The 27,860-nt window shown below is 31.6% G+C and overlaps 5 protein-coding genes across 7 annotated transcripts; 4 read left to right on the top strand and 1 right to left on the bottom strand.

The window, feature by feature from the left end:
- Positions 1–329: 329 nt before the first annotated feature.
- Positions 330–3,660, top strand: Scm (Polycomb protein Scm). Of its 2 annotated transcripts, none has more exons than XM_076900402.1 (8): positions 330–679; positions 843–1,133; positions 1,201–1,433; positions 1,497–2,064; positions 2,157–2,339; positions 2,534–3,106; positions 3,166–3,320; positions 3,405–3,660. In XM_076900402.1, exons 1-8 carry the CDS (start codon positions 652–654, stop codon positions 3,537–3,539), a joined length of 2,166 nt encoding a protein of 721 aa, XP_076756517.1. In that variant the 5' UTR covers positions 330–651; the 3' UTR covers positions 3,540–3,660. The 2 variants fall into 2 exon arrangements, with proteins under 2 accessions (XP_076756517.1, XP_076756515.1); XM_076900400.1 differs by having other exon boundaries at positions 2,151–2,339.
- A 2,768-nt stretch (positions 3,661–6,428) lies between these two features.
- Positions 6,429–7,749, bottom strand: LOC143426691 (phosducin-like protein 3). The gene is made up of 4 exons (XM_076900284.1): positions 7,622–7,749; positions 7,333–7,511; positions 7,008–7,209; positions 6,429–6,933 (listed from the first exon to the last, which is right to left on the bottom strand). Exons 2-4 carry the CDS (start codon positions 7,507–7,509, stop codon positions 6,665–6,667), a joined length of 648 nt encoding a protein of 215 aa, XP_076756399.1. The 5' UTR covers positions 7,510–7,511; positions 7,622–7,749; the 3' UTR covers positions 6,429–6,664.
- Positions 7,750–8,059: 310 nt separating this feature from the next.
- Positions 8,060–9,398, top strand: LOC143427211 (uncharacterized). The gene is made up of 3 exons (XM_076901140.1): positions 8,060–8,199; positions 8,258–8,357; positions 9,225–9,398. The coding sequence occupies exons 1-3, from the start codon at positions 8,060–8,062 to the stop codon at positions 9,396–9,398; spliced, it is 414 nt and encodes a 137-aa protein (XP_076757255.1).
- A 38-nt stretch (positions 9,399–9,436) lies between these two features.
- LOC143427754 (uncharacterized) lies at positions 9,437–19,496 on the top strand. Its single transcript, XM_076902188.1, has 11 exons — positions 9,437–9,728; positions 12,845–12,942; positions 13,133–13,279; positions 13,366–13,485; positions 13,691–13,841; positions 14,165–14,294; positions 14,427–14,580; positions 14,661–14,849; positions 14,935–15,054; positions 15,145–18,500; positions 19,400–19,496. Exons 1-11 carry the CDS (start codon positions 9,437–9,439, stop codon positions 19,407–19,409), a joined length of 4,767 nt encoding a protein of 1,588 aa, XP_076758303.1. The 3' UTR covers positions 19,410–19,496.
- Positions 19,497–21,526: 2,030 nt separating this feature from the next.
- Rsg7 (regulator of G-protein signaling 7) lies at positions 21,527–25,973 on the top strand. 2 transcript variants are annotated; one of them, XR_013102354.1, is made up of 14 exons: positions 21,527–22,115; positions 22,250–22,402; positions 22,482–22,707; positions 22,796–22,892; positions 22,971–23,021; positions 23,127–23,282; positions 23,406–23,629; positions 23,755–23,981; positions 24,063–24,176; positions 24,265–24,390; positions 24,479–24,665; positions 24,784–24,876; positions 25,119–25,308; positions 25,832–25,973. XR_013102354.1 is itself a non-coding variant. In XM_076902193.1 (13 exons), exons 3-13 carry the CDS (start codon positions 22,489–22,491, stop codon positions 25,182–25,184), a joined length of 1,560 nt encoding a protein of 519 aa, XP_076758308.1. In that variant the 5' UTR covers positions 21,527–22,115; positions 22,250–22,402; positions 22,482–22,488; the 3' UTR covers positions 25,185–25,973. The 2 variants fall into 2 exon arrangements, 1 of the variants encoding a protein (XP_076758308.1); XM_076902193.1 differs by having other exon boundaries at positions 25,119–25,973.
- Positions 25,974–27,860: the final 1,887 nt, after the last annotated feature.

Below are 27,860 nucleotides of genomic sequence, written 5' to 3'. Positions count from 1 at the left end.
TTGAACGATATTTACGTTCCAATATCTTTTAACAGATAAATATGTAGCTATAGATGATATTTGGAATGTATAGTATCGTGTCTTTTTAGGATGTTAAAATATAAGGAGGAAAAAAGATGAGAGTCATGTTATAATTGAATGGGGAATTAAAAAATTAGGAAATGAAAAGGGTCGTTCCGTTTAATTCAGAGAGATAACGGTTATTGTTATTTAGAATGATAAAATTTCGTTGTAATAGCGTGGAAGTTATACTTGGTGCAATTAATATCGATATTCGTATAAGGCGAATCCTTTCTATCACCTTTTTATCTACGGATTGCGCGGCCAAATCAAAGCAACATGGCGGCTTGACATAATAACTTTTGATACGGAATATATTATTTTGATCGTAACAAAATAATCATCACAGAATTGAATTGAGTTTCGATTTATACGAGGCTCGACGAGACAGTATCGTCTGCTGCACGAATTTGATCGTAATATAATCGCGAGCCGAATAATAGTGAAGTTTTTCTGTCAGTTCAAAACTGGATTGTGCTTCCACAAGATTTATTTTATTAATGGACGTAATAATGTCCTTAATTAGCGATATAAACTAGTATTGTTGTGTGGCAAGTTTCAGTATCAAATATCGTCTTTCTATGAAGAATTATGTCGTCTACACAAAGCAAAATGCGAGGTACACAGATATTACAATTCGAAGTAACCTTGTACTTTATATATTTTCCACCTTTTTCTTATTATTCCCTGTAATGTATACAAACTGTTCTTTGCCAATAGTAACTGTAATTACGTATATTAAGGTGGCGTCAAATTTGAGATTTAATAATTTGAAAATACAGGTCCTGGAAGACCACCAAAATCAAAAAACTCTTGTACATGGTGTGGTGAGACTAAACAGCCTTTGAAATATGTTCTCCCGACGCAACATGGGAAAAAGGAGTTCTGCTCGGAGACTTGTTTGTCGGAATTTCGCAAGGCTTACGTGCGAGGTGCTTGCGTCCAATGTGATAATGTTATCAGAGGCACGCCGGTTAGATTGGAACAGAAGGACGGGCCTACGAAAGACTTTTGCTCTTCGTTCTGCTTGAACAAACATCAGAAGAAGGAAGGGCAAACGGATATGAAAAAAAGTTGGTACTTTATATAAAAATATCTCTGTTAACGCATTTTGTTGGTAATTACTATTCCTTTCGATAGATAATAGGGACCAGTCATCGCCGGCACCGTCTCTTGGACCGTCTAGCTTAATAAGCGGAAATAATATTCCATCTACAACTCAGTCGTTCACAAATACGAGCCACACAAATATATCTCATTCTCCGTCAACTTCCACTGGTCCGTTTCAATATGAAACATATCAAACTTTCGACTGGGATCTATACTTGAAGGAAACGAATAGTCAGGCGGCACCTATAGAATGTTTTAAACAGGTATATGTTAAACTACAAATTTCTTGTGAAAGTATGTATTGTGATACTGAAATTATATTTTAGCCGGAGATCCCACCCACTAACGAATTTAAAATGGGTATGAAGTTGGAGGCACTCGATCCTCGCAATTTAACGTCAACATGTATCGCAACTGTAGTCGGAGTTCTAGGTCCTCGTTTGAGATTAAGGTTGGATGGCTCGGATAATAAAAATGATTTCTGGCGCCTGGTCGATAGTAACGAAATTCATCCGATCGGTCATTGCGAGAAATCTGGTGGTATGTTACAACCGCCGTTGGGCTTCCGAATGAATGCTTCCAGTTGGCCGATGTTTCTCCTGAAGACATTGAACGGCGCAGAAATGGCGCCAGCCAAAGTATTTAAACGCGAACCAAAAACACCACGTTCAAACATGTTCGAAGTTGGACACAAATTGGAAGCCATCGATAAAAAGAATCCGCAGCTTATATGTACAGCAACTGTAGGCGCGGTTAAAGATGATATGATCCATATTACATTTGATGGCTGGCGAGGTGCTTTTGATTATTGGTGTCGTTACGACTCTAGGGATATCTTTCCTGCTGGCTGGTGTTTTAAAAGTGGTCATCCATTGCAGCCACCAAGACAGAAATGTAAATGTTGTTACATAATATGCCTCTAATTTATCTCATTGAATCGTTTGTGTTTTCGTTAAGCAATACATATGAATATTTTGTAGCAACAGGGCCTAATAGATTTAAGTCAAGGACTAGCAATGTCTTACCAGTAATGGCAGTATCCGGTGGAGGCACTAACGGAGAACCAGCTGTTGCTTTAGTGAGCCCTGCAGGTTCAAGTGCTCCGCCGCAACCAGCTACAGAACCCGATACTAGTACAGCTAATACCAAACCACATTCTTTGGAGAATGGTATATATTACTTTAATCCTTCACGTGCGAATATTGCAGTACCGATAATATACAGTACAAAGATCGTATGACCTTTTTCTAGTGTTTATGATTTAGTTTTACTTGACTAATAATAAACTCGAGGACATGCAATAATAATATGTTTGTGGCTACACTTCGTTCGAGAATGAATTAGATATCTGATTATTTTACAGTTACAATTTACGTAAATCACAATTGCACGTGTGGACCGTACTTTGATCCGCGCAAAGTAAAAGCAATGCCAGCACAATTCGGTACCGGCCCTATACTAAACGTCACGAGAGACATATTCCAAGCTTTTTTGATGGCGGCAATGAGTCCAAGACAGATGTTGAGTCTACTAAAACGTGGCGAGGGAGAAACCATAAGTTTAATTTTAGAAAGTAAACCTACTTCCGTTAGGTTACCTATATTTATGGAAGAGGAAGATTTTTATATATACATTAGGCGGCAACTCGAGGATCTTTGCGCGTGCGAACATATGCTGTTTAGAAGGAAAGAACCTTGCAACAAATGCCCCAATAGTCAACAACCACAGTCGACGAACAACGAGGAAGCAGTCAATACTGTTACTGGTACAACTAATAACACTTCTACTACAGAAAAGAGAAGGTGGTCCCAAACCCAACAAAACCTAACGTCCACTATTCAGCCACAGCAAACGCAACAGAATTCCGTACAAAGTACAAACAATTCTTCGTTATCGTCACCAACACCTGTAAAGCAACCGCGAAAGTCCGTTCCAGGTAAAATAGCTTTTATGATACGAGATAGGATGAAATGGTAAATTAATATTTTAATACAGAACTCGAAGCTGCAACGTCTACCACGCAGTCTGAAAATTCTATGAACCGCACACCTTCTACTGAACCAGCTGAATGGACTATTGAAGACGTGATACACTATATTGGTATCACCGATCCTGCATTGGGACAGCACGCGGATTTATTTAGGAAGCACGTAAGTTGACATAGGTTCATAGGACATAGGTTGACTAGGTTCCACTATTTGCTACTATTAATAACGAAAACGGAATTTTTTCAGGAAATCGATGGAAGAGCTTTGTTACTTTTAAATTCTGATATGATGATGAAATATATGGGGCTAAAACTTGGACCAGCTCTTAAAATATGCAATTTGGTCAATCGTATTAAAGGCAGAAGGCACATACTTCTGTGACTCTATCAAACGTCAAACTATGTACAGTGAGTTAAATTGTCCACATTACTTAAACAGGCTGGTCAAGTTTATTTTCATCATTAAGAACAAGATAATATATAAGTTGTTAAAATACTGTGAATACATTGAGTATAATCTTTCAAAAACCTATTCATTTATCAATTAACATAGATGTTAAGTGAAAAAAAGAATCAAAGTTTTATTTTATCTTAGTATTTAAATATTCTTTCCCTCTCGTTGTGAGAAAATGTAAAATCACATTAATTATGTGGATGTGAGCACTTTTTGATAATGGACAAAATTAAGAATATACATATTTAGGAAAATCTAATAATGTAATTGAACTAGTTGATTCGACTCCAAATGCTAATAAGTATCAAGCTAAAGAAGCTATTGTTTGCTATGCGTTTCCCATTTTAGAACTTTATCAATAACCTTTATATACGTTTCTTAAAGATAACTTTCTACTATCTAAGTGATTTCAAGCTTTTTAATCATTCATTTCCAATACTTGTGACATATAAAAATAATGCAAAGCATGTATAGAACAATAAGCGATTTTGTCCACTGCATTTCTGAGTTCTTGATACTTCAAACATTAGCATAACTATATATACGCAATTATTCTACAGATATTTTGTCCTATGTTGGCGTAAACGTAAATTTTCATATTTTACGGTTTTTTGTCAAGGAAAAGCATAAACCGTAAAAAATATGTGTACAAAGTGTAATTACTTTTTGTTCGATAACACGTATTTAAGAATAATTACCATTATATGTAATTACTCTTTATCCGTTATACATTGTACTATTAAAATCAATAGTAAGGTGTATCATTTTAGGCTCCATGCAGACGCGTGTGTTTTCTTTTTTATTCGTTGATATTTCGATAGTATGTCTATAGTAAATTACAGTGGTTCCAAAAGATATTGACCCGTATCCATGTCTTTTACTGAGACTGTTTCTGATCAGGTTCAATGATTTATTTCCACAGTATCAAATTCTGATAGTTAGATGAAAGTAAATGTAATGGTGTGCTAATAATTTTTGTAACCATTGTATATGAAGGCGTGCAGGTAGGCGGTGCAAATTCGCGGATATTTTACAAACTCGCGAGATCATCAATTTTCAAATCTGCCTTGCCTGCACGATTATTAAATATTATATATATCGAAAGGAAAGATTTTATACTTTGATTTACATAACAAGTCCTCTGCGTCTGTAAGGTTTTCAGTGAGGCCTAGCGGACTTTTTGCGATAATCATAGTATACTTTATATTCATTGCATAAAGTCAGAAATTTAGAACGCAAACAATTATGTTTTATATTAAAGCATATAATCACATTTTCTTACATTTCTTTGGCACTCTTCGTCTTTCTTTCTTTTGGAACAGTTAATACATATGTAATAAAACACATTTTTAAACAAATCTAACTTCCTAGTGTGTAATTCAAATAAAGTTGAATTGCTATACCATATGTGTTTTAGAACATACACTTTTATACTTTATGTACGTAAATGTTTATATTTTTTATAACAACGATACTTCTACGTTCGTGTAAAAAAAAATAGAGTCTCTAGTAATGTTACATAATATATTTAATTAATATAATTTCATGAAAATATCTTCTAAAACGTGTATAATTCATAGGCAGGGGCATTATAAAATAATTTATATATAATTTTTTACAGTTTTTTTTACGGATACAGTATTATACACTCGTTTATCTTCATTTATCATACCTTTCCAAGTTCTATTATAATAACGTATGCAAGTTACGTCAGTATCGGATAGTATGTTAATATAAATACAGTCTCTATTTCGATATATATGTACATATAGACAAATTTGTATGTGTGCAAAATTATCTCTGTGATACACTGCATAATTATAATGCTAAATAATTAGTTATTAAATATGTAAAAACGTATGAAAAATGGAATATTCTTCGCAAAATTTCGATTCACAATCAATCTAGCAAGAAATTATACGAATTTCACATTGTATATAAATAATACGTTTAAAGCAATTACATCAATATGTATTCTCAAGTAAATTAACTTTGGATTTAATTTGACGTAAAAAAAAAACAAAAAAATAACATTAGTAATAGTGAAATGGCTATGAGAAATATCATAATCTATCGTAAAATAATGTAACAAACAAGTTATTCTTTCACGAGTGATCAATAGTTAATAATCAAATTAAATTTCCTAAATGATAATTGAGTGAAGTTGGATCAGATGAATTTTAAATGTTAGAGTTTCATATTTTCCTTTTATTTCTATTGTACAAATTAGAAACATTATTATTTCATCATTGATACAATTTTTATACGTTTTTTGAATGTTATTACTTTTTTAAAATTATGGCTTTTAAAAAGTTTTGTAACCGCATGGTAGTTAATCCTCAAATAGCACACAAGTATTTTACACTATGTCCTGGGGAAAATTATATAATAAATTGTTCGATTAAAAATATAATTATATCTGTTTAGTCAGTTATTTGCTTGAAGTTGATTTACGCTCGAATTTTAAATATTTTCATATAACAAACTTTATATACCATACTCTTCAACGCCAACGATGCTCGCGCGAGAGAATAAAATTATGTTAAAAAGACATCGGGTTTTTTCTTCCTTTTTGTATAAAATTCACTTGTAAATATTTATAATATATTAGAGAAATATATCTATTTTAATACTATTTCCGCGTATAAGTGAAGATTCTTAATTTAGTAGATTTCTATTTACTGGACTATTAGATCTTAGTTATAAATTTATAAATATATTGTATATGTACAACATGTTACTCTTCATAATTATTCCATTGATTTTTGATACTTTAGAAGTGAAGTTTTTTATCTTTTTATTCTCTTTAGATTTAAATACAGAATGGGTCAGAAAAATGAAAGAAATCTATACCAAATTGATGTATTGTGCCAACAATTTCTAAACAGCAACAAAAATACAATAATGTTAGTAATATTTCAATTTGTCTGACATAGTATAATCTCTTTGTATATTTCTATATCTTTATTTTGTAACTGCAAATGTTTAATTAAAAATTTGCACAGTGATCAAAATTCGAACATAGTAAAAAAGAATAAATTATTGAAAACTTCTTAGTCTTCGTCTGACTCATCAGACAGTGAATTATTAGATCCTCTAATGGTCTTAGGCTTTGGGACTTGTGACAACCATGGTTTCTTATTATTTTCTGATGAATAGTTCTCTTCGAACGTAATTACACCAGACAACGAAAGTCTGTATTCCAATGTTTCTGTTGAGAAATCATCACGATTTCCCAAGTCAGTAAATCCTACAATATAATCTTTAGTTTTACTATTGACGATAAGAGCAATTGTAGGAATGATTTTGATCCTTAAACGTTCTGAAAGCAATCAATTTAGATTAGCGCATTGAATCTTTACAAATTTAAGAAGTAAAAACGCATTCTTAACTTACCAGTTAGAAATGGGCATCGCATTACATTCAATTTACAAAATCTTGCTTCCAAGTGCTTCTTTGCCAAAATTTTTAAATGATGATCTACTATTTTGCACCTCGGTGAATCATCCTTATAAAATAGGCAAACAATGTTCTCAGATTTTTTTGATGCTTCAAAGAATTCCTTTTCATCTTGCAATTCTGAATATTCTCCATGACCCTAAAATAACAGTTACATTCTGTTAGATTTATAATAGTTGTTTCCATACAGATCTTTAGAAATTTTTATAACTGAAAACATTGTATTAATTCACTTATTACACGTTCATAAATTATACTCTACCAAAGACAACCAGGTCTGCTTTTGCTGTTGAAGTTGTTTCAATTTCTTAAGACGCTGTTCACGCAACTTTTCGAAATCACCGATATCCAAGTTGTCCAATTTTTCTATTTCGGCATCTAATTGTTTCTCGACGCATTGTGTTGCCTCTATAACTGTTTGTTGCAAAGCGGTCTCCATTTCTAATAAAAATTACAAAATTACCAGACTTACAAGGTATACGAATAATTGAGCACCATTGTATAATACAAATTTTTTATTAATCAAAAATTTCCATTAATTAACTCCTTACTGATGCAGCTTTAATTTTACCATATAAGGAGTCTCCTTAGGTGCTTGTCAAACTTCAATGAAAAGAAAGATACATTGTATACCAATCGAACGTACATGTACCTATATACATTTACAACTTCAAGCCAAAATCACAGACTATGTACAAGATAGATTTATTATCTACTATAAATTTGTGTTACTAAATATTTATAATAATTTAGAAACATTTAGAAACAAGTTGTTCGAATTTTACTTAATGTTTTCATCGTATTTCAATATTTAAACAATTTAATTAGTTATAAAAATATTCAGTATTTACTAACAATTATGTTGTTGAAATAGAGAAAAATTAAGGAGAAGAAAAAGAGAGTGAGAGAGAGAAGAATGTTTAAAATAGTTTATTTAATATTACAAAAATATTTTATTTTTCCTCTCTCTCTCTTATGCATTATAGAATATGCGATGGTGGGGAGTGGAGAGGGGTGGGGAGTGGTCGTATGCGCGGGTGTCGTGCGTCAGTGTCATCGCAACTACCGTGCGTGTTGCGTCGATTATACTTCGAGTGTGTGCTACAGTGTTAACCTCCCGTATGGATTTGTATCTTTTTACTTTAAGAACAGCTAAAATTCGTCTGTCATTGAGACATACTTCGTAGTATTCGTTCGAACGATACGATTAAGTTAATGGATTTGAATTTGTGCATAAATAGAATCAAACACGGCCTTTTTACACCTGTTGACATTACCAACATCAATGTTTATAGTAAATACACTTGCTAAATTCATCGCTGTCAATTGTAGAGGGCACAGCAAAGCTTCTGTACAGGATTATTTGAACGAACACATAATTTCTAACCTTTTTAAATCCTTTTATGTAACATCACGCAGACTCGTAGCATAAATCGCACTGAGTTACGATTAATAATAGTATTTATCGAGAAATTGAATACAAAAGGAAGGAACAAAAGCAAATAGAACGACATGCCGTTTCACGATATAACGTTTTCAATTTTTGCCGCTGAAATATTTGTTACACCGTATCTGAGGATTTATTCTCTGTTTTTTATTTGCGATGTACAACAAGTTAGCATTACAAGTTAATGTTACATTCGTTATGCAAACAAAGATACATATACATCTTTACACGTATAGAAATTTACATTTAAATCGTTTATAAATTGCATTTGTATTTAGAATGAAATATAAATTTAATAATTTTAATTTAAGTCTATTTTATTCTGACAGATATATGTGCCATGGTTGCATTTTGTTCTTTGAAGCAATGTAAACGCGCCTTTAAACAGGTTCTCGATACATTTATTTGACTAAAAAAGAAGTTGCAAAGGTTGGAACGAAACTGTCAAGCTCAATTGAAACAATCAATATATTTACCAATCTTTAACGCTATATTATGTATATAATAAACATTAATAAACCATCGCTACGTAAATATCACATCTAATTGGTTCACGCTGATATCTCGTACTTGGTAATCCGTATATTAGCCATAATGTTAAATTGTCGTTGACAGATTGAGCGGCAGTAGAGTAATAGGACGCAGGAAAATGTAACAAATCGTTAGGATATTCGACAATATAAAATGTAATTTGAGCTCCTCCCTAGGTGAAACGAAGTTGTACAGTTGCCGACTTGTTAGACGGTAATAAAGATGGCGGACGTAACATACGAGTAGCTGATGTTTGCTTCGATACGTGCGTTAACAAATTCCACGAAATAGTCGCGTTGACATATTGTGCGTTATATATGTGCATGCCTGTGCGTGTGTGCGCGGAGTAAATTTCTGTTAAAAAAAATATGTTAGAAATCTGTTGAATATGAGCGAGGGAGCGAATTCGATGCCGCAGATCTGCGAGAATTCGCTAACGACCTTGGATGATGAGGTCGATCCTGAAAAACTTCCTCCGAGAACGATATCGCACACTACAAGGAGATCACGATTCGGTACAGGCAATGTCCCCCTTTCGCCTTACATTCTAATCGACGGAAGAAAATTACGAAGTTCCCTGGCATTGAGCAAAAAAAAGCTTCCACGACGTGTGAATTTTCCGACAAATGACAATCACTTGATTACAGGATATCTGGAACCGGCCAATCCATGGAAACTCGGTAAGGATAAATTCCTCTTTGTCTTGTTTCAACTTTGTATTCACATTTCTCATCTCGTACGTAAGTTCTCTATCACCTTAACGCGAAATTATACCGATTTATTTTTTTATTAAACAATGCGCTTGCGATCCAACAAAATTCGACCGCTAAACGAAGGAATGTAAATTGCCGTTCGAATAAAACGTTGAATTTTGCCATGTCAATAGCATTGTTCGACCAAACTTTAATCAAAGTATAATTTCGCCATCTACTTTGTCAGATGAAAATACGGTTCGTTCCCCAATATCGATAAATGTTAATAACCCGTGTTCGATAATAATTGATTTAACGTTAATGATTGGAAAACAATCATTAACTTGTGTGTTGGTATCTTTCATGTATTAGAAAGGTATAGAGTTGGTTATCAATTCTTAATATCAAGTTAAACAACTACTCGAGCTGATAATTTAAGGTATTTTACAGACTTGTTTTTAAAGTACTTATCAGTACTTATCTTTCAGTTGAGAGTATTAAAAATAGTTGGGAATATAGAGCGTTGCAATGTTGATGTTATATTTATGTATACAAAATAAAGGATTAACAATAGAATTACTTGAAAATTAATACTACGTGCATGATATGTTATGCTCGTGTAGTAACAAAATGTTTACTAAATAGAATTATATATAAGTATTGCTTAAGGTACAATTTTTTCTTATTAAAACGTGAACAACTTATACGATATGCCTTTTCAAACTGTATAAACAATTTAAATGATATAACAACTATGTATATTTCATAAGATAAAGAATTCAATTGGTGTTTATGAAAAAGGGATTTGTATTTCATAAAATTATTTTAAGTTCAATGCTTTTTGCATATCTGTTTTAGAGGGAGGTATAAACTTGATCCTATAAAATTTTATAAAATTATCATTTCTTCCATAAAAACATTTAGAAGGTAACATTTAGGTTAATTCAGTTCATTCTATATATTGAATTTAATACTTTTCGGATATGTTAATTCTTCATGTAAGATTTAGATTTTATAATTGAGGACATAAGTGAACGAAGGTATCATTTTACAGAATGTTTGTAAAATTGATTTTGAAAATTTTTAATTCAAACTTTTTATGCATTCAATTATATTTATTTTTAAAATATTGTATCTTTACAAAAGAACTCGTCACAATTGAATGCACAAAAGAGTTCTAATTAAATATTTTGAAATTAGTCTTACTCATATTTAGAATGCAGATATTTATGCAACTTAACCAAGGAAATGGTGCAAATATAAAAGTTTTACATTTATTTCCGTGTTCTTTTTATTTTCAATTGTATAAATATCTATATTCCGCTTGCAAAACACATTTTGTTGTATGATACCTTTAACTATTTGTGTCTTGAATTTTTTTTTTTTATACATGTTCAATTATATGTAAATTGTTTTTAATAATGCTTTTCTGTAATAGCAAAGTAAGATTATTGATTAAAGAATATAATTTAAGCCATCGATTGTAATTTGTATGAATTGTAATGGTAAGATAACTTTTTCATTAATTGAAATCATACAGACTGTATGTAATTTCTGTAATTATTTACTTGCATAGTTGTAAGTAACATATTATCAGGACATTAAGTGGTTTTTTTATAGATCGTGCCAAATGCAGAACGTTTAAGATTTCACAATGTGAACCATATACTAATTATAAGTTTGATGCAATATTAAAGTATGTACAATATATAATTAACCTGTAAGAATTACTCTAGCAATATATACGTGTATTTATTTAAACTCTTAACTAATAAAAGTAACTTAGACACTTTAAAATAGACCAATTGTATATCTAAAAATTGTATTTTTGCATAATAAATAATTTCTTACAATTAATTACTAATTTATATTAATTCTTCTTCAAGTACTCAAAGTATTCTACAGCAGACATAAATGAAACTCTTTGTAACAAAATAATAAGGTAAAATTACAATGTGTGATGATGTTTTTTTAGTATTGCTGTATAATTTTTATGCAACATTTATTGACATTTTATTTATATTATTGTATTAATACGTTCTCTGTGGAATTGCGCGTGTAGAAAAAGTGGAAGCTAATTTTTTTTTTTTTTTTAATACAGAAGAAACTGGTGTGCAAAAAAGATTAATTCAGTTTCTATATGTGTATGTTTTATACTCATATTATAAAGTACAATATGTGTAATCCATATTAAAATAAAATGCAAGTAAATATTTGGCTATATATTCATCCCTTGATTGATACAGTTTTCATTTTACACGATACATAAATAATTCTTCTGTTCACATGTTCCTAATTTTCTATGGTCTTATTTTGTATTTTGAAAAATAATTCTTTTTATAATATTTGTTAAAGCTACAGAGAGAGAAAGAGTGAGAGTGAGAGAGAGAGAGAGAGAAAGAGAGCAAATGTGTACAGTGTACTCGAACATTTCTAACGATATAAATTATAATTTAATGTAGACTACTTTTTAACATATATTTACTAGCAATAACAACAAACATAAATGTACATTTATTTTTCTAATTTTTTGTTAGCACTATACAAATATATAAAATAAATATTTGTATAATGTACACAACTCTTCTTGTTGTATATATTTTTTTATGCAATAGACTTTGTTTACATGACTATCAACCATGTAAAAAAAAAGGTATTACATGAAAGTAGTACTCAGTGTAAATCAAGGGATGAGTGTATTCTGAAGAAAAAGATGTAGAGTTGATTTCCTCTTGATCCTCTGCTTCCAGGGTCAAATTTATCAACTTGCTTTGTTGTGATAGAGAGGTGATCATTCAATGGAAATATAGACACTAATTAATGATCAAGTCATTGCTACAAATGAAAACCTTGGTGAGTCACCAATGAACACCGCAGCGAACGTGTTAAAAAACTTTATATTTATGAAATGCAAATAACAAAATTGGAATCGTAAAATTACTATTTGTAACATTCTTGTAATAATGTTAGCAGTATATTGTTCAATAGGTTCGAGTGTATATACTCCATAAGTTTCTCAACACATCAGTCATTTTACATTTTAATATGTTACCTTTAAAGATTATTTTATATACTCTAATAATATATTGATTAATTGTTCACAGCTGAAAATGTGAATTGCAAAGATTTAATCTCAGCGTACAAGGATTCCTGTTTAAAACATAATTCAGATCCACTGGAAACTGTTATAAACCAGCTAGAGGTAAAATTGCATTGTTTTAATATTGGTATATGCGTGATAACTATTTCGATCTGTAAAATTATTTGTTAAATAGAAATAATCCTTTCCCTCGATAGCTTTAAGTTTTAAGGTTCAAATTAACTTTAATTTTTAGAATGTTATAGTAAAATAGATACACAATTACATAATAATAATAATAATTTTTGTATAGAATTTAGTTACATTTGAATTGCGTGGTGGAGAATTAAATTTGAAGGGACAGACTTTGGATGTTAATCATGCGGAACCATTGGAGGAAATTTTTAAAAGAATACAATTCAATAAAATTGATTTAGAAAATACATCTTTGAATGACGAGGTATTCTCTTAAATTTTCTTAGAAAAGTAGAAAAATTATAAATTATAAAATGCTATTAAATATCATGGATCATTTTTATATTGCAGAGTGCTGTGATATTATTTGATATGATAGAGTATTATGAATCTGCAAAACACTTGAATATTTCCTCCAATCCAAAAATTGAGACTTATGGCTGGCAGGCATGCGCGAATATGATAAAAAAGGTATACGTAACATCTACACTTTCATTAAAACTAAGCGTACATATACTTATTAGTTTAATATATTCCTTTTTTTTATTATCTCTTTGATTATTATGTGTAGGATGACTGCAAAGAACATGAAAATTAGAAATGATGCTAGCTATGTGTGTTTGAAATTGAGATTTTGTTATCTAATACATAATTAATGCAATCATTATTTGTCTAGACCGAATGTTTAGAACATCTTGAAGCTAAGGATGTAATTCTTAATGAACAATACATGAATATCTTGAGTCGTGCATTACGATTAGTCTGCCATCTACATGTGCTTAAATTAGAAAATTGTGGACTTTCAGGAAGATCTATCATCACCTTAGGTATTTATTATGTAATATAATTTGTTTAGATCTACTTTTTATTTTCATTTCATTTTTAAGTGATTGCAAAGTACAACTTTGAGTACAACTATTCTTACTTTTTATTGCAACAAAAATTGTTGACTAAAGTCCACAAATTATTAAATATGTGACATTTGTAAAATACAAAAATAGTACTTGAATTGAGTGAAACAAGTTATAAAAGTATGATGTATATATCATGAAACAAGTATTTTAATAGTAGATTTTAATTAGTAGATTTAATTTTAATAGTAGAAATGTTTTTAAAAATATGATAACAATATATTTTTTCTTTTTAATAGTTGCAGCGTTAAAGATGAATACTGGAATAAGAGAACTTTACTTAGCAGACAATGGGCTGAATTTGTATGACGCGATACAGCTTGGTTCTCTTCTTAGGTTAAATAATCATATACAGCTACTTGATATTAGGTATATACCATTGAAAAATAATGTCGCGACAGTACAAAATTGATATTAATTTTGAAAAAATTAATAATCCAGGGATGAACAATATTCTTTATATTTTAAGTACATTATAATATATATTGTATACTCTTTCAGTAATAACGTCATTCAAGACGATGGCGTACGTGATATCTTAGAGGGTCTGATCAATCAAATAAATGAGGACAAGGATGGTAAAGGTTTAAGCATATTAGTATTATGGAACAATCAACTGACAAAAAAATCGTCTCCCTATTTCGCACGTATTATAGTATGTAATTTCTCTCTTAGTGCTTTCAGTATATTTATACATACCTGTGTTATATTAACTTGATTTACATATATGTATAGGGATTGTCCAAAACGTTAGAAACATTAAATATCGGGAAAAACATGTTGACGGATGAGTTGTTATTTATTACAAAAGATGTGCTGAAAAAAAACCGTGTCTTATTGCAATTGGGTATACAGTCGACAAATCTTACATGCGATGGAATTGTCACGTTATCTGAAATTATCGAAATAAATCAGGTTCTACAAGTAAATATCGAAGGTTTTAAAAATATTGGAGGAAAACTGCAAAAATCATTTTACATTGAAATCGTTGTCTGTTTTATTGTTTTAGAGGATAGATTTACGAAATAATAACATAGAGATGACCGGAATAAAGGCCCTCAGTACTGCTATGAAAAAGAATAGAAGTATTACTAAAATTGACTTGGATGACAAGCCTGACAACAAAACAGTAAGTAAACATCGTGTATCGTTCGTTCTGCAATCATTTCAACAGCCGCTTACATTATTACCGCTTATTTTTCTCTTGTGTTAATAATAGGACGATTTATCCCAGTCCCTACATCAGTACGCGCAGCTTGTAGCAGAGATTCGAAGCAGTTGTTTGGAAAACGAACAAAATCGTACATTAGAAGAAAATAGTGAAGGTTTTGATAATTCATATCATAGCAGATTCTGTAGTACAACATCCCGTAAAATTTCGCTTACTTGTCAAACACTGCCATGTTCTCTATCATCCATGATCTCAATGCAAAAAGATGATTCTGGACTATCGATGCTCGAACCGAAACGTATCAACGGAGGTCGTCTTCGTTCACCAGCCCCTAGTCCTGCCTCTTCACCCGTAGCCAGTCCGATACTAAGTCCCTCACGAAGTCGGTTTGTGGTGTCCCGAGTTCCGGAAACGTTACGTTCTACGGGCTCCCCAGTATCTTCATCATCAGTTGTTTTATCATCCCTTGGATCATCACCTACCTGTGTCACTTCTGCAAGTGGGCCATCTAGATTCCGCGTTTCGGTTGTTGAATCAGCAAATACCGTACCATTGCCTAAACCCGTGATCACCACCACTGAGGTTGACGTTACGGTCGATTTATGTTCGAAAATAAACGTTCCAGAGTCAGCTGATTCGGATGACTCTGACAACGTGTTCGCGTCCGAATCAGAAACGAACAATGAGAATAAGACTATAGAAAATTGGCAAGGTACTTCGACGAGCAGCGCGTCTTGTCTAGTTTCGAATATCGTAGAGAAAACGTGTCCGCCAACGATACCTGAGAAATGTCCTAACGCAGAAGAATTAAACGCAGATAAGACTTTTGCGAAAGCGTCCATTAGAACGGGATCTGACAGTGATGTAAGTTTTGTTGCTACGGTACACAAAGAGGATAATGATGACGCGCCGGACAATCAGTTTATTTATACTCGTTCGGAGGAGATTTCAACGGCAAGAAGTAACGAGAATGTAGAAAGCTATAAAGAGGATGCAAGAAGTGTAGAAATTATAGATAGAAATGAGACTATAAATAATACAACTGCAAATATAGATAAAAACGAAGAAAGTTCCACTTGCGTTACGATAACCGATAAATCGATAGTTATTAACAAAGATTACGATACAACAGAGAAAGGGACAAATACTTGTACCAACGAGAACATAGAGTTACAGCCACAGACGAAACACGATCCTATACAGAAAAGTACTTCTAATTTAGGAAAACTACTCTCGCTGTTTCAACAATCTAGTTGCCTCTTTTCTGACTCGACCTCTGTTAATCAGTTGAAGGGTAAAAGTGCGCTGCAAGGTAGCATAAATAGCATGATGACACTTGGAGACAAATTTCATTATTACATAAAAGATAAGACAGATAGGATTTATAATCGGGAAACAGAAGAGTCCTCGGTATCGCTGAAAAGTAGATCAAAGTTTTTTAACGTTTCGCAATTGCCAAGCTTACAGAGTTTAGCAAATATGATACCATCGTTCAAACTCGAGGGTAACTTAAACACTAGCGAACAGTGCGAAAAGTCCTGTCCCAAAGAAACGAACCCTTTGTTCGAGGACGATTGCGGGAACGATTCCTTTGCGGATCTTCCTAGCACAGAAAAGGAGGAGTCTACTGATCGTATCAGCGAAAGTAAGGATACGAACGTCTATTTGAAAGAGCCAGCAGCTAGTGTTCTCACTTTAGATAATCGTCGATCATTCACCGAGGATATACAATCAAAATTTCCCGCTGGTGTTACTAACAAAGATGTAGTATTAGCTGCGAATTGCATTGTTTCGAATGTAATCGATACCTGTTCTAAAATCGTGAACGATAATTTATTAATGCATGTTTCGAATAGTAACACGATTGTACCTGTACCTAAACTGTTAGGTATACCTGAATACTCTGCTTTAAAGGCAGCCGCGAACGATGTGCAGATACGGGATAGAGCTGGGATACTAGATAAAGTAGATCCTACGCCGATAGAAGAAACGAATAATAAAACTTCAACAGACAGTATTAATTTTACTAGTGATAGCGACTCGTTGTCCTGTAGTATAACGTACGATGGAAGCAGTGACACGCATACTGTACGTACGCTTGACAGAATGCGCAATTTAGTAATATTAAATTTAAGTACAAAGGATGATGTTGAAAGTGATGATTCTGCTTTTAATGTAAATAGTACAGAGAATAATACGGCATGTTTTGTATGTAACGAGAAGTGTGTTTGTAATGTAAATAATAAATCACTCGAATGCTACGATACGTTAAAGGTAAATGTAGAAACAAATTGTTTAAATAACGAAGTTACCAGAATGTATAGTATTGACAGTGATAGTGATAAAAATGTTTTTATAAATGTTCACAACATGCCAACAAGCAATGACGTAGAGGGGATAAACGTACGCCGTGTAAATAATAGTATGAATTGGGATAGTGCGGTTGTAAATAATGTACCAGAAGCAAAGATATCAAATACAAGTTGTATCTGTAAAAACAGTAGTTTCGAACTTAGCGGTGATAGTACAGATTCGTGTACTTCGACAGTTTATAAAGATGTAAATACGCCGATAAAACGAGAAGCGTTAGACAGATTTGTTAGGAAAGGCAACAAATATTTTGAGATAAGAAACCTAAATGAAAGACAAACCACTAAATCTGTTGTAAGATGTGATGCGCGTAGAACGTTCAAGAATGTGAACATCGTTATGCCTATACCACGAATGTACATTTCTACAATGGACTTCAATCAGTTGATCCTTCGAAATCTTATACGCCACGTGGCCGATATCTCTATCAATGGGACTCCGATCAAAAGGCTTTCGTTAGAACTTACTCCTAGAAATTGGCCAAGCAATATTGTTAAAATAAAAACCTTATTTTATGATTTGTCTCAGATGTCTCGTACGCCAATGAACGCTATAACTGAAGTGCCAGAAAATATTGATAGCAGCGACGAAGCCTCTAGAGTTGAGGAAAATTCTTCCATCATTGATCAGAAAGAAAATACCAGTTTCCAAGAGCAACAAAAATCGATGGAAAATGATGCTTGTGGAATTGTTTCCGAATATTCTTCACCTGTACCTGTAATGGTTGATCCTGTTCTCTATTCAGAACGAGATGTGTCTTATGTAAAAGAAAGCGAGGACGCAAGCGATAATAGCTTAGCAGATATTCACGTGCTCAGTAACTTTGGATCGAACATTGCTCAATGCTTAAAATGCACAAATCCAGATGATATAAGCGACACGACTCAACAATATTTAAATGTAATTAAATGTGCAGTTGCTACAACTATGTGTTCAACGGCTACAGTGAACACAAGAGGCAATACAACGGTTGACATTATATCTGATCAGAGTACTAATATTGCTGAGCCCTCATCAGTGATTCGTGCAACCAGGTGAGTAAAATACGCCATACAAAATTGATAAAAGTTGCATTGTGATCACTATTACATTATACACTGGTGATATATCGGGTATTTGAAAAAAAAAAAAAGAAAATGTGTATTACATATTCAAGATTACATTTTTGTACGACATACTTTTTATTACACTTTTAAATTTCAATTATGCAAAATAACATAGAAGAACATTCTTGTCAACTATTAAACAATTGCTTTCTCCCATCATTGTTTGGAACAATGGAAAAAATACACTACATATACAATTAAATTAAAATGTAAAATATGTTGCGATGCAAAAATTTGTTTGATATCTCATACTTAGTATAAATAATTTTATACTGCTTGTCCTTTATCATGCTGTATCATATGACAAATTAAGAAATTGATTTGTACATAAAATGGACCGACTATGTACCATGTATGTACAAATTTATAAAATGCATTTCTTTGTAATAAAATGAGTTAAATCTGCTGGGAAAATATAATAAGTATGGAAAACTTGTATAACTCTACATCTAACTTTGTATTTTATTTCAAAAGTAATGCTTTCTCTTTTATATACGCTGATTTCAACATTATCTTATGTCTCGCTTGCACTTTTTATAACAGTTTTCATGTCCATCGTTAATGAAATCATATTAATTTCCCTAGTTAAAAAATATCATATACTTCCAATGCTAATATAAAATCGTAACAGTTTTATCCATATAATACGTAATTTATTTAACATTTAACTTTCAAAAATATAATGCAGTGTAAGCAGAAATTAAAATTTTTATCAGCAGTGATTTTTTTATTTATTACAAATTATTACATACATTGTAAATTAATGCAATATACAAGTACGAGATTGTGGAATTACTTTCTAAGAATGATCATAATAATTTTTGTAGCACAAAATAAAATTAACGATGTGGAAGGAGAAGAAGAAGAAGAAGAAGAGGAAGAGGAAGAGGAAGAAGAGGAAGAAGAAGAAGAAGAAGGAGAAGAAGTAGGAGGAAGAAGAAGCAGAAAAGGAAAAGGAGAAGAGGAGGAATTGCAAGTTGTTAAAGACATAGAAATAGAAAAGGAGAAAAAAAGATATATCGAAAAAAATGACTTTTATGATTTTGATGAAGAGGAACCTGACGAATTCGAACAACTGAAAATGCATCTCGAACCAAAGTACCAACGATACGCTAAATGGAGAATCTAAAGCTACGCGTTATTAGACAGTTGTTAATAGCCAGTAAATGTTTTTTTTTTTTTTTTTTTTTTTTTTTTTTTTTTTCCTGTAGGAATGATAAGAGGATCAGATCGTAGATTTGTCCCAGGATATTGTACAAAAGAAAACGTATAGATAAATCTTATAAATGTTGTTGTATATAGACAATTTGCAGTGTTTTGTACATTAGTTTCGTTCAGCTACAGTTTGGAGATTTAGATCGACGAACGGAGAAGATCGAATACATAAAATACAGGACCTTGTACGCGTATCTATGTGTATTAAGAATAATGTTAGTACGTGGTTGATTCTAGTCTAGAAAACAATTTTGATCTATCTTATATATTATAGTGTGAATTAAAAGAAAAGATTTATAACGGACATACAGATGTCACAACAAAGTTTTAAGATCTAACGGTGGCTATTTTGATATTTCGAAATATAGTTCAAAACCATAATTATTTAAATGTGTTATCGCTAACTTTAGCTTTCCAAATGATTTGCACATAATCGAAGTTGTGCATAATGTAGAGATGGATGTATATAATTGTAATATTGTACTATTACGCGTGTACATGGGCGTGTGTATATGAAACATAATTTAAACAATGTATACACACTCATATTAGACGCACATCATGGAATACATTGTTACTTTTGAAAAGAGGTTTCAGTTATTGAAAAAAAAAAGGAAAGTATTAGTGAAATTGTTATACGTAACATCAGATTTTTATTTATGGATTGTAAACGATTTCAATATTGACATAATATATTTTTATTACATATAAGTACAGAATAAGGAGTTTCTGACTTAACTGTAAGTCAATGAACTTAGACTTGAGTCTTTGCTATTCAAAAATGTATATTTGTTATATTGTATATTCATAAAGCTTTTCTTTAATATGTTATTTCTATGAGTATGTTAATAGAATACAACTTGCTAAGGGAAGGAAGAATGAAATTGACGTGATACATGAATGTAATTTTATTAATTCATCGATCTATGCTAAAAATTTATTAACACCAATGATCAATAACCCATAAATTATGTTTTACATCTACATTGTCTTTTGTACATATATTCGTAATTTCAAAATTTGTTTCTATTCAATAAACAAAAAAAAAAGTGATAAAATTTATACGATACAAAACTTTAAAGTATTATTTTATAATTAATGACAACTCTGCGGAAGCAAGGGTAATGAATAAATTAATAATTTTTAACTATATTTCTTTCAATATAAATATGTTTCATTAGCGAACGAAGGATTACAAAATAATTAAAAGTTAACAGTTGTGATTGGCAACATTTGTATTTTCCATAAATGTGAGACTTTCTTAAACGAAACAGAAAGATTTCTTTAAAGGAACATTGCCGTTAATTTAGCAATATTAATACAGGATTTCAATTATTTTTCATATATGTATGTACGTGCGTGTGTGCACAATGTGCACATTAAGTTCGCATAGAATGCGCGTGCACATGAAATGTGTGCGCTTATATCGTGAAATGAATTATGTATAATTTATATATTGAGAAGGAATTGAATTTATTAAGAATTTTATCGCATCGAGAAATGAAAGAATAAAGTTGGTTTACTAACATGTTGCAAGTTTAATAATTTTATAGTAACTACAATACATTGCTGTATTATTCATACTTTTATTTAAACCATACAAGAACTTTCCATTATTTTTGTCTAAATTTCAGTATTTTACAAAACGTGAAGTCACGTTAGCTCGCATTGAGAAATGTAAAGACTTGTTAAAAAAAAAAGTTCACTCGACCTTGAAATTTCCCGCCACAGTTTCACCGGTAAATAAACTATAATACCCTCCTTTCTGTCGCAAGCAATTTTTATAAAAACATTTTGTTAATAATTTCAGTTCCTTGTGCACGTGAATTATTTCGCATCCGTTTATTTAGAACAGAAATGTTATTTAATTTCCTCCATCGTTGCAGCAACGTGAAATCGTACGCGCAGTCGTGCTTTGGGCTATACAAAGGAATCGCGGTTGCTAAAAACATCTTTTGTTTCATTCTGTGGCACAAACGATTTATTGTTAATCCACGAACGAACGTAACATAATTCTTGCCATCTGTCAAACGATTAGAATGGTCTATTCGAAACGTAAGTCTTCTACGAACGTAAATCTTGCGGAGCATGGAACGCTCATGTGTTGTGATTTTGGAATATTGATCGTGTAATGAGAAAGATTTGTGTTTCGAATATAGTTCGGCTTCGGGAAAAGCTTTGGAATCGATCGTGAAACATTAACAGCGAATATCATTCTACGTGAGAAAACAGAACTGTTATTTTCAATAGAAAATCTGCCTGTCGAAGGAGGATGTGTGATCGGCATTGTTGATCATTCTGCAGTTTGGTTCTTGTTCTGAAAAATTGGTAATACTGCTGCCAATTAATTCGTACTTCTGCTAAAGTAGAATTTTTTGTGTAAATCGTGTCTAGATTTCATTTATGGAATTGTAACGAATGCGAGAAAGTGTTCAATTTGTATATATTTTTATTTTTATCAGCCGTTCCTGTGTCATCTTACTGAAATGTATGATTGGAATGACTTTGGGACACTGAGTGGTCAATTCATCGGATATCGGCTCAGATCCTGATAAATGTAATCTAAACAAGACACTGCTGTTTTATTCGTGACATGGAAAATAAACTACTTTGAGGTACGGTTCCTTTTATATTTCCTGGACTTTATATAAATGGTTTCCATGACATAACATTTTATTTTGAACGTTTGATTAGCGTGGATATGGTAACTATGAATTCTGAACAATCGGCATGCCGCCGAAAGCCAGGTGAAAATAGTGACATTGGCGGGACAGTTGATCGGTATAGAACTAGAGATAATCAAGTGAATCAATGTAACAATCAAAATGGTGATGCAGTCGACAAATCTCCTGGTAGCCCCACATATCATATCACTGCCTCATGTGCCGAAGATACACCTAATTACCTTGTGTATCAGAAAGTAATTTGTCTAATATTTCCCAAAATTGTTAGATACTATGTTTACTGTTAATGTCCGTTCTGTAATTTTGCGTATACATGTACTTTAGATGGAAGCTATCGTAGAAAAAATGTCGGATGAAGTTACAGGCGTTCCAGTAAAAACGGTAAAGAATTTTATGACAAAAACGCCTTCTGTCTTTACTGGTAATATATTATGGTTTTCTTTAAAGTTCTTTTATAGTTTTGTTTCATTTTGCGTAACGTAATTATCTGTTGTTTCAGGCACAGATTTAATATCATGGATGATGAAGACCATGGCTATAGATGATCAAGGTATGTGAAAATATCAAAATATAATAATATCAAAATTATACATAAAATCTTATTCAAAGTTGCATTTATAATTATAATTAATTAACAATATAATTGATATAATAGAGGCACTTCACGTGGCACATCTTATGGCATCTCATGGATATTTCTTCCCTATTGACGACCACTGCCTTACCGTAAAAAATGATAATACTTTCTATAGGTTTCAAACACCATATTTTTGGCCATCAAATTGTTGGGAACCAGAAAATACTGACTATGGTATGACATTTTGTTTGATTAGTACCAATTTGATTGACCTAAAATCAATATTTTTTCTAGAGTCCAATTTACACAAATGTACATAGATTTAAAGAAAATTATATTTTATTTTCAATATTCCAGCTGTTTATTTATGCAAACGAACGATGCAAAACAAAACTCGTCTAGAATTAGCAGATTACGAGGCTGAGAATTTGGCCAAGTTACAAAAAATGTTTTCAAGAAAATGGGAATTTATCTTTATGCAAGCTGAAGCACAAAGTAAAGTTGACAAAAAACGTGATAAATTAGAAAGAAAGGTACTAGACAGTCAAGAAAGAGCTTTTTGGGACGTGTACAGGCCAATGGTAATAACACGCGTAATTATATATATTTACATAGAACGTGAAATAAATTAAATTAAACGTATAAAATAGTAAACAATAAAGTATTGACATCATATTTGATGAAGTATTATAATGTATATTTTTAGCCTGGATGTGTTAACACAACGGAAATGGATATTAAGAAAGCATGTCGTAGTTATAGGCCAGTTTCGAAATCGAGCAAACATCTACAATTAGGTATAGCTAGTACTGATATTCCTTCGCAATCAGAGCCGTGTACGGTGTCTTTGATAGAAACGCTAAGTAAAGAGATAGAAGTGTTGAAAGCTAGATTAGATAGATCGAGCACAAAAGTTTCAAAAGTTTCTGAGGCGTAAGTAAATATTATTAAATGTTTATATTAAATTCTTGCCGAAGCTGGCTCTTAACTATTTTTTACTTTCAATTATTCCAGTTTAATTGCATATTTTGAGCAGTATATAGAGTATGATCCTTTTTTTATACAACCTGAACTCACGAATCCGTGGATATCAGATAATTCTGAAATGTGGGAGCAAGATAAATTAGCGTACGTACATTTCCAAATTTTGCCATATGTATGTATGCTTTTTTTTCTTGACGTTATTCTGGTAATAAATTTGAGTTTCTTTACGCAGGAAAGAAGTATCCACTAGGAGAGTAAAGAGGTGGGCTTTTAGTCTTCAAGAATTGTTACAAGATCCTGTTGGTAGAGAACAGTTTACACGTTTTCTGGATAAAGAGTTCAGCGGTGAAAATTTAAAGTAAGTTTTTATTAATTTTACTATATTAGGAAAGCATTTTAGTCCAGATGGTTCAGCGAAAATTCAAATTTTTCATTCACGCACATAGATTTTGGGAAGCTGTGCAAGAGTTGAAAACATTACCACAGAAAGAAGTTCAGACTAAGGTAAACGAGATCTGGAATGAATTTCTTGGTCCAGACGCTAGTTGTCCAATTAACGTCGATTCTCAGTCCTACGAGATAACGAAGAAGAATTTGCAGAAACCTGATCGATGGTGTTTCGACATAGCAGCGGTACAAGTCATAAACAAAACATTTTCGTTAGAGTTAGATGTAGAAATGCATTGAAGACTTAAAAACTGAACGATGGAAAACGGTAATAAGAGTAATATTCTATGCCATTAAATTTTAGGCCCACGTTTATCATCTGATGAAGAGTGATAGCTATTCGAGGTACCTTCGCTCGGAAATGTATAAGGATTTTCTCAGTGGCTCGAAGAAAAAGGTCAATATATTATTTATAAATTATATATTAACGCATTAGTGCAATGCTACAAGCAATAATACCTCAACGTGCAGTACTTATATAACTACTATTTTATTTCATAATTTTTGCCATCGTCGTCATCATTTATCATCAAGATTATAAAACCTATAAACGTTCATATTTCCTTCCTTAATTCTGAAACAGTTATATATGTGGTTTTGTTTGTTAATAAAATTGTATCTTTTGTTCAATTATTTCAGACTTCAGTAAAAGGTATTCGTTCCATCGTGTCGTTCAGCGGCCGCAGGGACACAGCCACGTCGTAATCACCACGCTTATTTTTCACAAATGATGTTTGGGAATCCTCCCGAATCCCGCATCACGTTTCCTTGCGCGGAACAACTTGAGGAGAAGTTCGTCGTACAATTTCGTCACTGTTACCATACAAGAGTAAGTACTGAACGATACTTAAAAACTAGCATTTAGCGCGATGTCCCATTCGCTACTTACATTTTTCTTTAAAAAAATTCCACTTAATAGGTGATTCGAGGTTTTAAAAATAAGTTTTGTAAATAATTTATTCCTATGTATGTATTATTAGTGCGCGCCAGGAGAGAAAATCTGTAGAGGTGTATAGAAAAAGTCTATAAATATTTATTTCATAGATTGTAATATTCGATTGTAATATATATTATCGTTACGATGCTCTTTGAGACATCCGTTATTACTGTAATATATTTTTCTGGAATATAGTCTACTTAAAATTAATATTACAATCGTAAAATAACAATTCTACGTAAAACTTCAGACTGTCAATATTTTCTTCGAACTTCAATTTTGAACACGTTTACTATTCCTGTTATTACATAGATTGCAAACCTTGCTCCATTGGGATGAATTATTTAATTGCATTCGTCTATGCATATATTTGATTTAAAAAAAAGGAGGAAAATACTGTATTTTGTCTTTGCAGTGGTCATAATCTGAGGTACACAATTGATAAGTAATAGTTAACGATACAATAGTGATTATTAAACAATAAAAGTTTCAACAAAACACGTTCACACTATATGTTCGTCCGTATCTTAAAGAAAAATGTTCGTAAATATGATATTGATCAGAGATGGAATAAAAGTATAATCCCGTACTTTTTTTTATTTTAAATAACATATAACAGCTGCAATATCTTCGACGATGCTTACATAATTCTACAATATTTGTTTAAGATTAATAAAGAATGGAAACAATAGGATATCGCACACCTATTTTCATATCGATTATATTTTTCACGAATAGACAGATATATATGGCCGTAGTGAGAAAAAGTTGTATTATACGAGAGATTACTGAAACATTTGCAATATTGTAATATTTATTAAAGATGTATTGTATAGTTAGATAAATTAGAGTAATGAAATGTAATGTAAATATAACGTAGTATTAAAGGGAATAGTTAAGTATATTTTTATGTAGCAGTATTAGAATTTGTTAATTCAAAACCTTTAAAAACTGTAGAATTACAAATTCTAGATGAAAAAGAATTTAAACAACTGCCATAAATTGCTTAAGGTAGTATCGTTAAAATAATCATATGTGTAGCTAATAATACTTTGGCTGCAATATCTAGAATCAGTCACTAATTTTTTTTAATAATATTAACAACTTTCTTTTATCCCCTCTATTTTCGAACTTAAGTTTCCTCTAATTTTTACAGCTGATACTACACCTCAAAAGCAACAAACATGTTCATATAAACCTAGGTCCAATTTGCAAAAATAGCAAAGAAAATTACCCTGTAGGTTCCCAGAAAAAAAGGAAGTGAATTTTTTCTTGCTTTTTTAAATTTTCGTTTCGCAAATAATTGAATTGTTAAGGAAGCTGTTCTAAAATATTTTACATACAATATTGGATATAAAAAAGTTATACACAGACATAATTCTCTTTATTTTAGGTGAAAATACATACGATAATACTTTCTGATTTTTCCTCTTTCTTTTCCTCTTACATTTCACTTTCTGTTCTTTTCTCTTTTACCATAACATTTGAGCTTACTGCATATTATTTTACAGATCGTTTGACGTAAACTATAAACGGCATACGAATATAAAAACTAAATTTATGACACTTAAGTTGCATCCTGTTACGAAACATGCACTGTTACGAAAACCATAAATTTTCTGAACGACCCAGTTATTTTTCAGGAAACGAGACTTGAACAATGAATAGCGGTATTAAAATATTTGGTCCCATAATCGAGAGTGATAGACATAATATAACAAATAGTGAAACAAAATCCAAATTCATCACAAGCTAAGGATTGTTATTGAATTACAGTTATATGAACATAGACTAGTATCATATCACATTCTCAAGGCCCCTGTGATGAGGTAATTGTCTTGAATCTGTGTATCTGCACTATAGATGTTGGACTCATACCATCTGAGGGACTAATTTTTACATAGTTTCTCTTACAAGTTTTTTATGATATCTAGTCTTCGAATATAACGAAATATATTCTTTAAAGGAATTACGTGCAATGAGCTACGCGAATAACTTATGTCTAGCACTTCGATTTGAGTTTTCTGAGATATTACATTAATACAAAAATTCTCTTCATATTATTTAAAAAGAGAATATGTGTATATATAATTAGGTTTTCCTGTTCCTTACAAGACATACATGTACGTAGATAAATCTTAAATTAAATATTACCTAATGTGTTATAGATTGACACAGTGGAGTTTGTATAAAAATTAAAAAAAGAATTAATTTTTACCACGACACGTGTGCACAGAAATCCAGGTTATCGATAATCATTATGCATACGATAATTTACAGCTTAACATAAATACAAAGAATTGAGTATTTGGTATATGGAGTATTGTACTTTAAAAGGTCGGAAGAGTTCATCTCTGCCTTTTTAGCAAAAACAGTTACCTTACGAATGTTTTATTTTATTAACGTTTTATAATATATTTGTTTAGAGAAATTGTTACTTTTTT

Source organism: Xylocopa sonorina, chromosome 9 (assembly GCF_050948175.1).
Source record: "Xylocopa sonorina isolate GNS202 chromosome 9, iyXylSono1_principal, whole genome shotgun sequence".
Taxonomy (NCBI): domain Eukaryota; kingdom Metazoa; phylum Arthropoda; class Insecta; order Hymenoptera; family Apidae; genus Xylocopa; species Xylocopa sonorina.
Note: the sequence above shows the minus strand (reverse complement) of the source record. Positions and strands in the feature narration are given on the sequence as shown.

Excerpts from the sequence above, each read along its gene's own strand:
- LOC143426691 (XM_076900284.1), bottom strand. The coding sequence starts at position 7,509 with ATGGAGACCGCTTTGCAACAAACAGTTATAGAGGCAACACAATGCGTC. Across the intron at positions 7,210-7,332 it reads AGCAGACCTGGTTGTCTTTG|GGTCATGGAGAATATTCAGA; the intron begins GTAGAGTATAAT and ends CTGTTATTTTAG. Across the intron at positions 6,934-7,007 it reads GCGATGCCCATTTCTAACTG|AACGTTTAAGGATCAAAATC; the intron begins GTAAGTTAAGAA and ends GATTGCTTTCAG.
- Rsg7 (XM_076902193.1), top strand. The coding sequence starts at position 22,489 with ATGGTAACTATGAATTCTGAACAATCGGCATGCCGCCGAAAGCCAGGT. Across the intron at positions 23,022-23,126 it reads CATGGCTATAGATGATCAAG|AGGCACTTCACGTGGCACAT; the intron begins GTATGTGAAAAT and ends TTGATATAATAG. Across the intron at positions 24,666-24,783 it reads GGTGTTTCGACATAGCAGCG|GCCCACGTTTATCATCTGAT; the intron begins GTACAAGTCATA and ends ATTAAATTTTAG.
- LOC143427754 (XM_076902188.1), top strand. The coding sequence starts at position 9,437 with ATGAGCGAGGGAGCGAATTCGATGCCGCAGATCTGCGAGAATTCGCTA. Across the intron at positions 13,280-13,365 it reads ATACATCTTTGAATGACGAG|AGTGCTGTGATATTATTTGA; the intron begins GTATTCTCTTAA and ends TTTATATTGCAG. Across the intron at positions 13,842-14,164 it reads AAGATCTATCATCACCTTAG|TTGCAGCGTTAAAGATGAAT; the intron begins GTATTTATTATG and ends TCTTTTTAATAG.
- Scm (XM_076900400.1), top strand. The coding sequence starts at position 652 with ATGTCGTCTACACAAAGCAAAATGCGAG. Across the intron at positions 1,134-1,200 it reads GCAAACGGATATGAAAAAAA|ATAATAGGGACCAGTCATCG; the intron begins GTTGGTACTTTA and ends TCCTTTCGATAG. Across the intron at positions 3,321-3,404 it reads CGGATTTATTTAGGAAGCAC|GAAATCGATGGAAGAGCTTT; the intron begins GTAAGTTGACAT and ends GAATTTTTTCAG.
- LOC143427211 (XM_076901140.1), top strand. The coding sequence starts at position 8,060 with ATGCGATGGTGGGGAGTGGAGAGGGGTGGGGAGTGGTCGTATGCGCGG. Across the intron at positions 8,200-8,257 it reads TTAACCTCCCGTATGGATTT|TATTCGTTCGAACGATACGA; the intron begins GTATCTTTTTAC and ends CATACTTCGTAG. Across the intron at positions 8,358-9,224 it reads TTGACATTACCAACATCAAT|GTGAAACGAAGTTGTACAGT; the intron begins GTTTATAGTAAA and ends GCTCCTCCCTAG.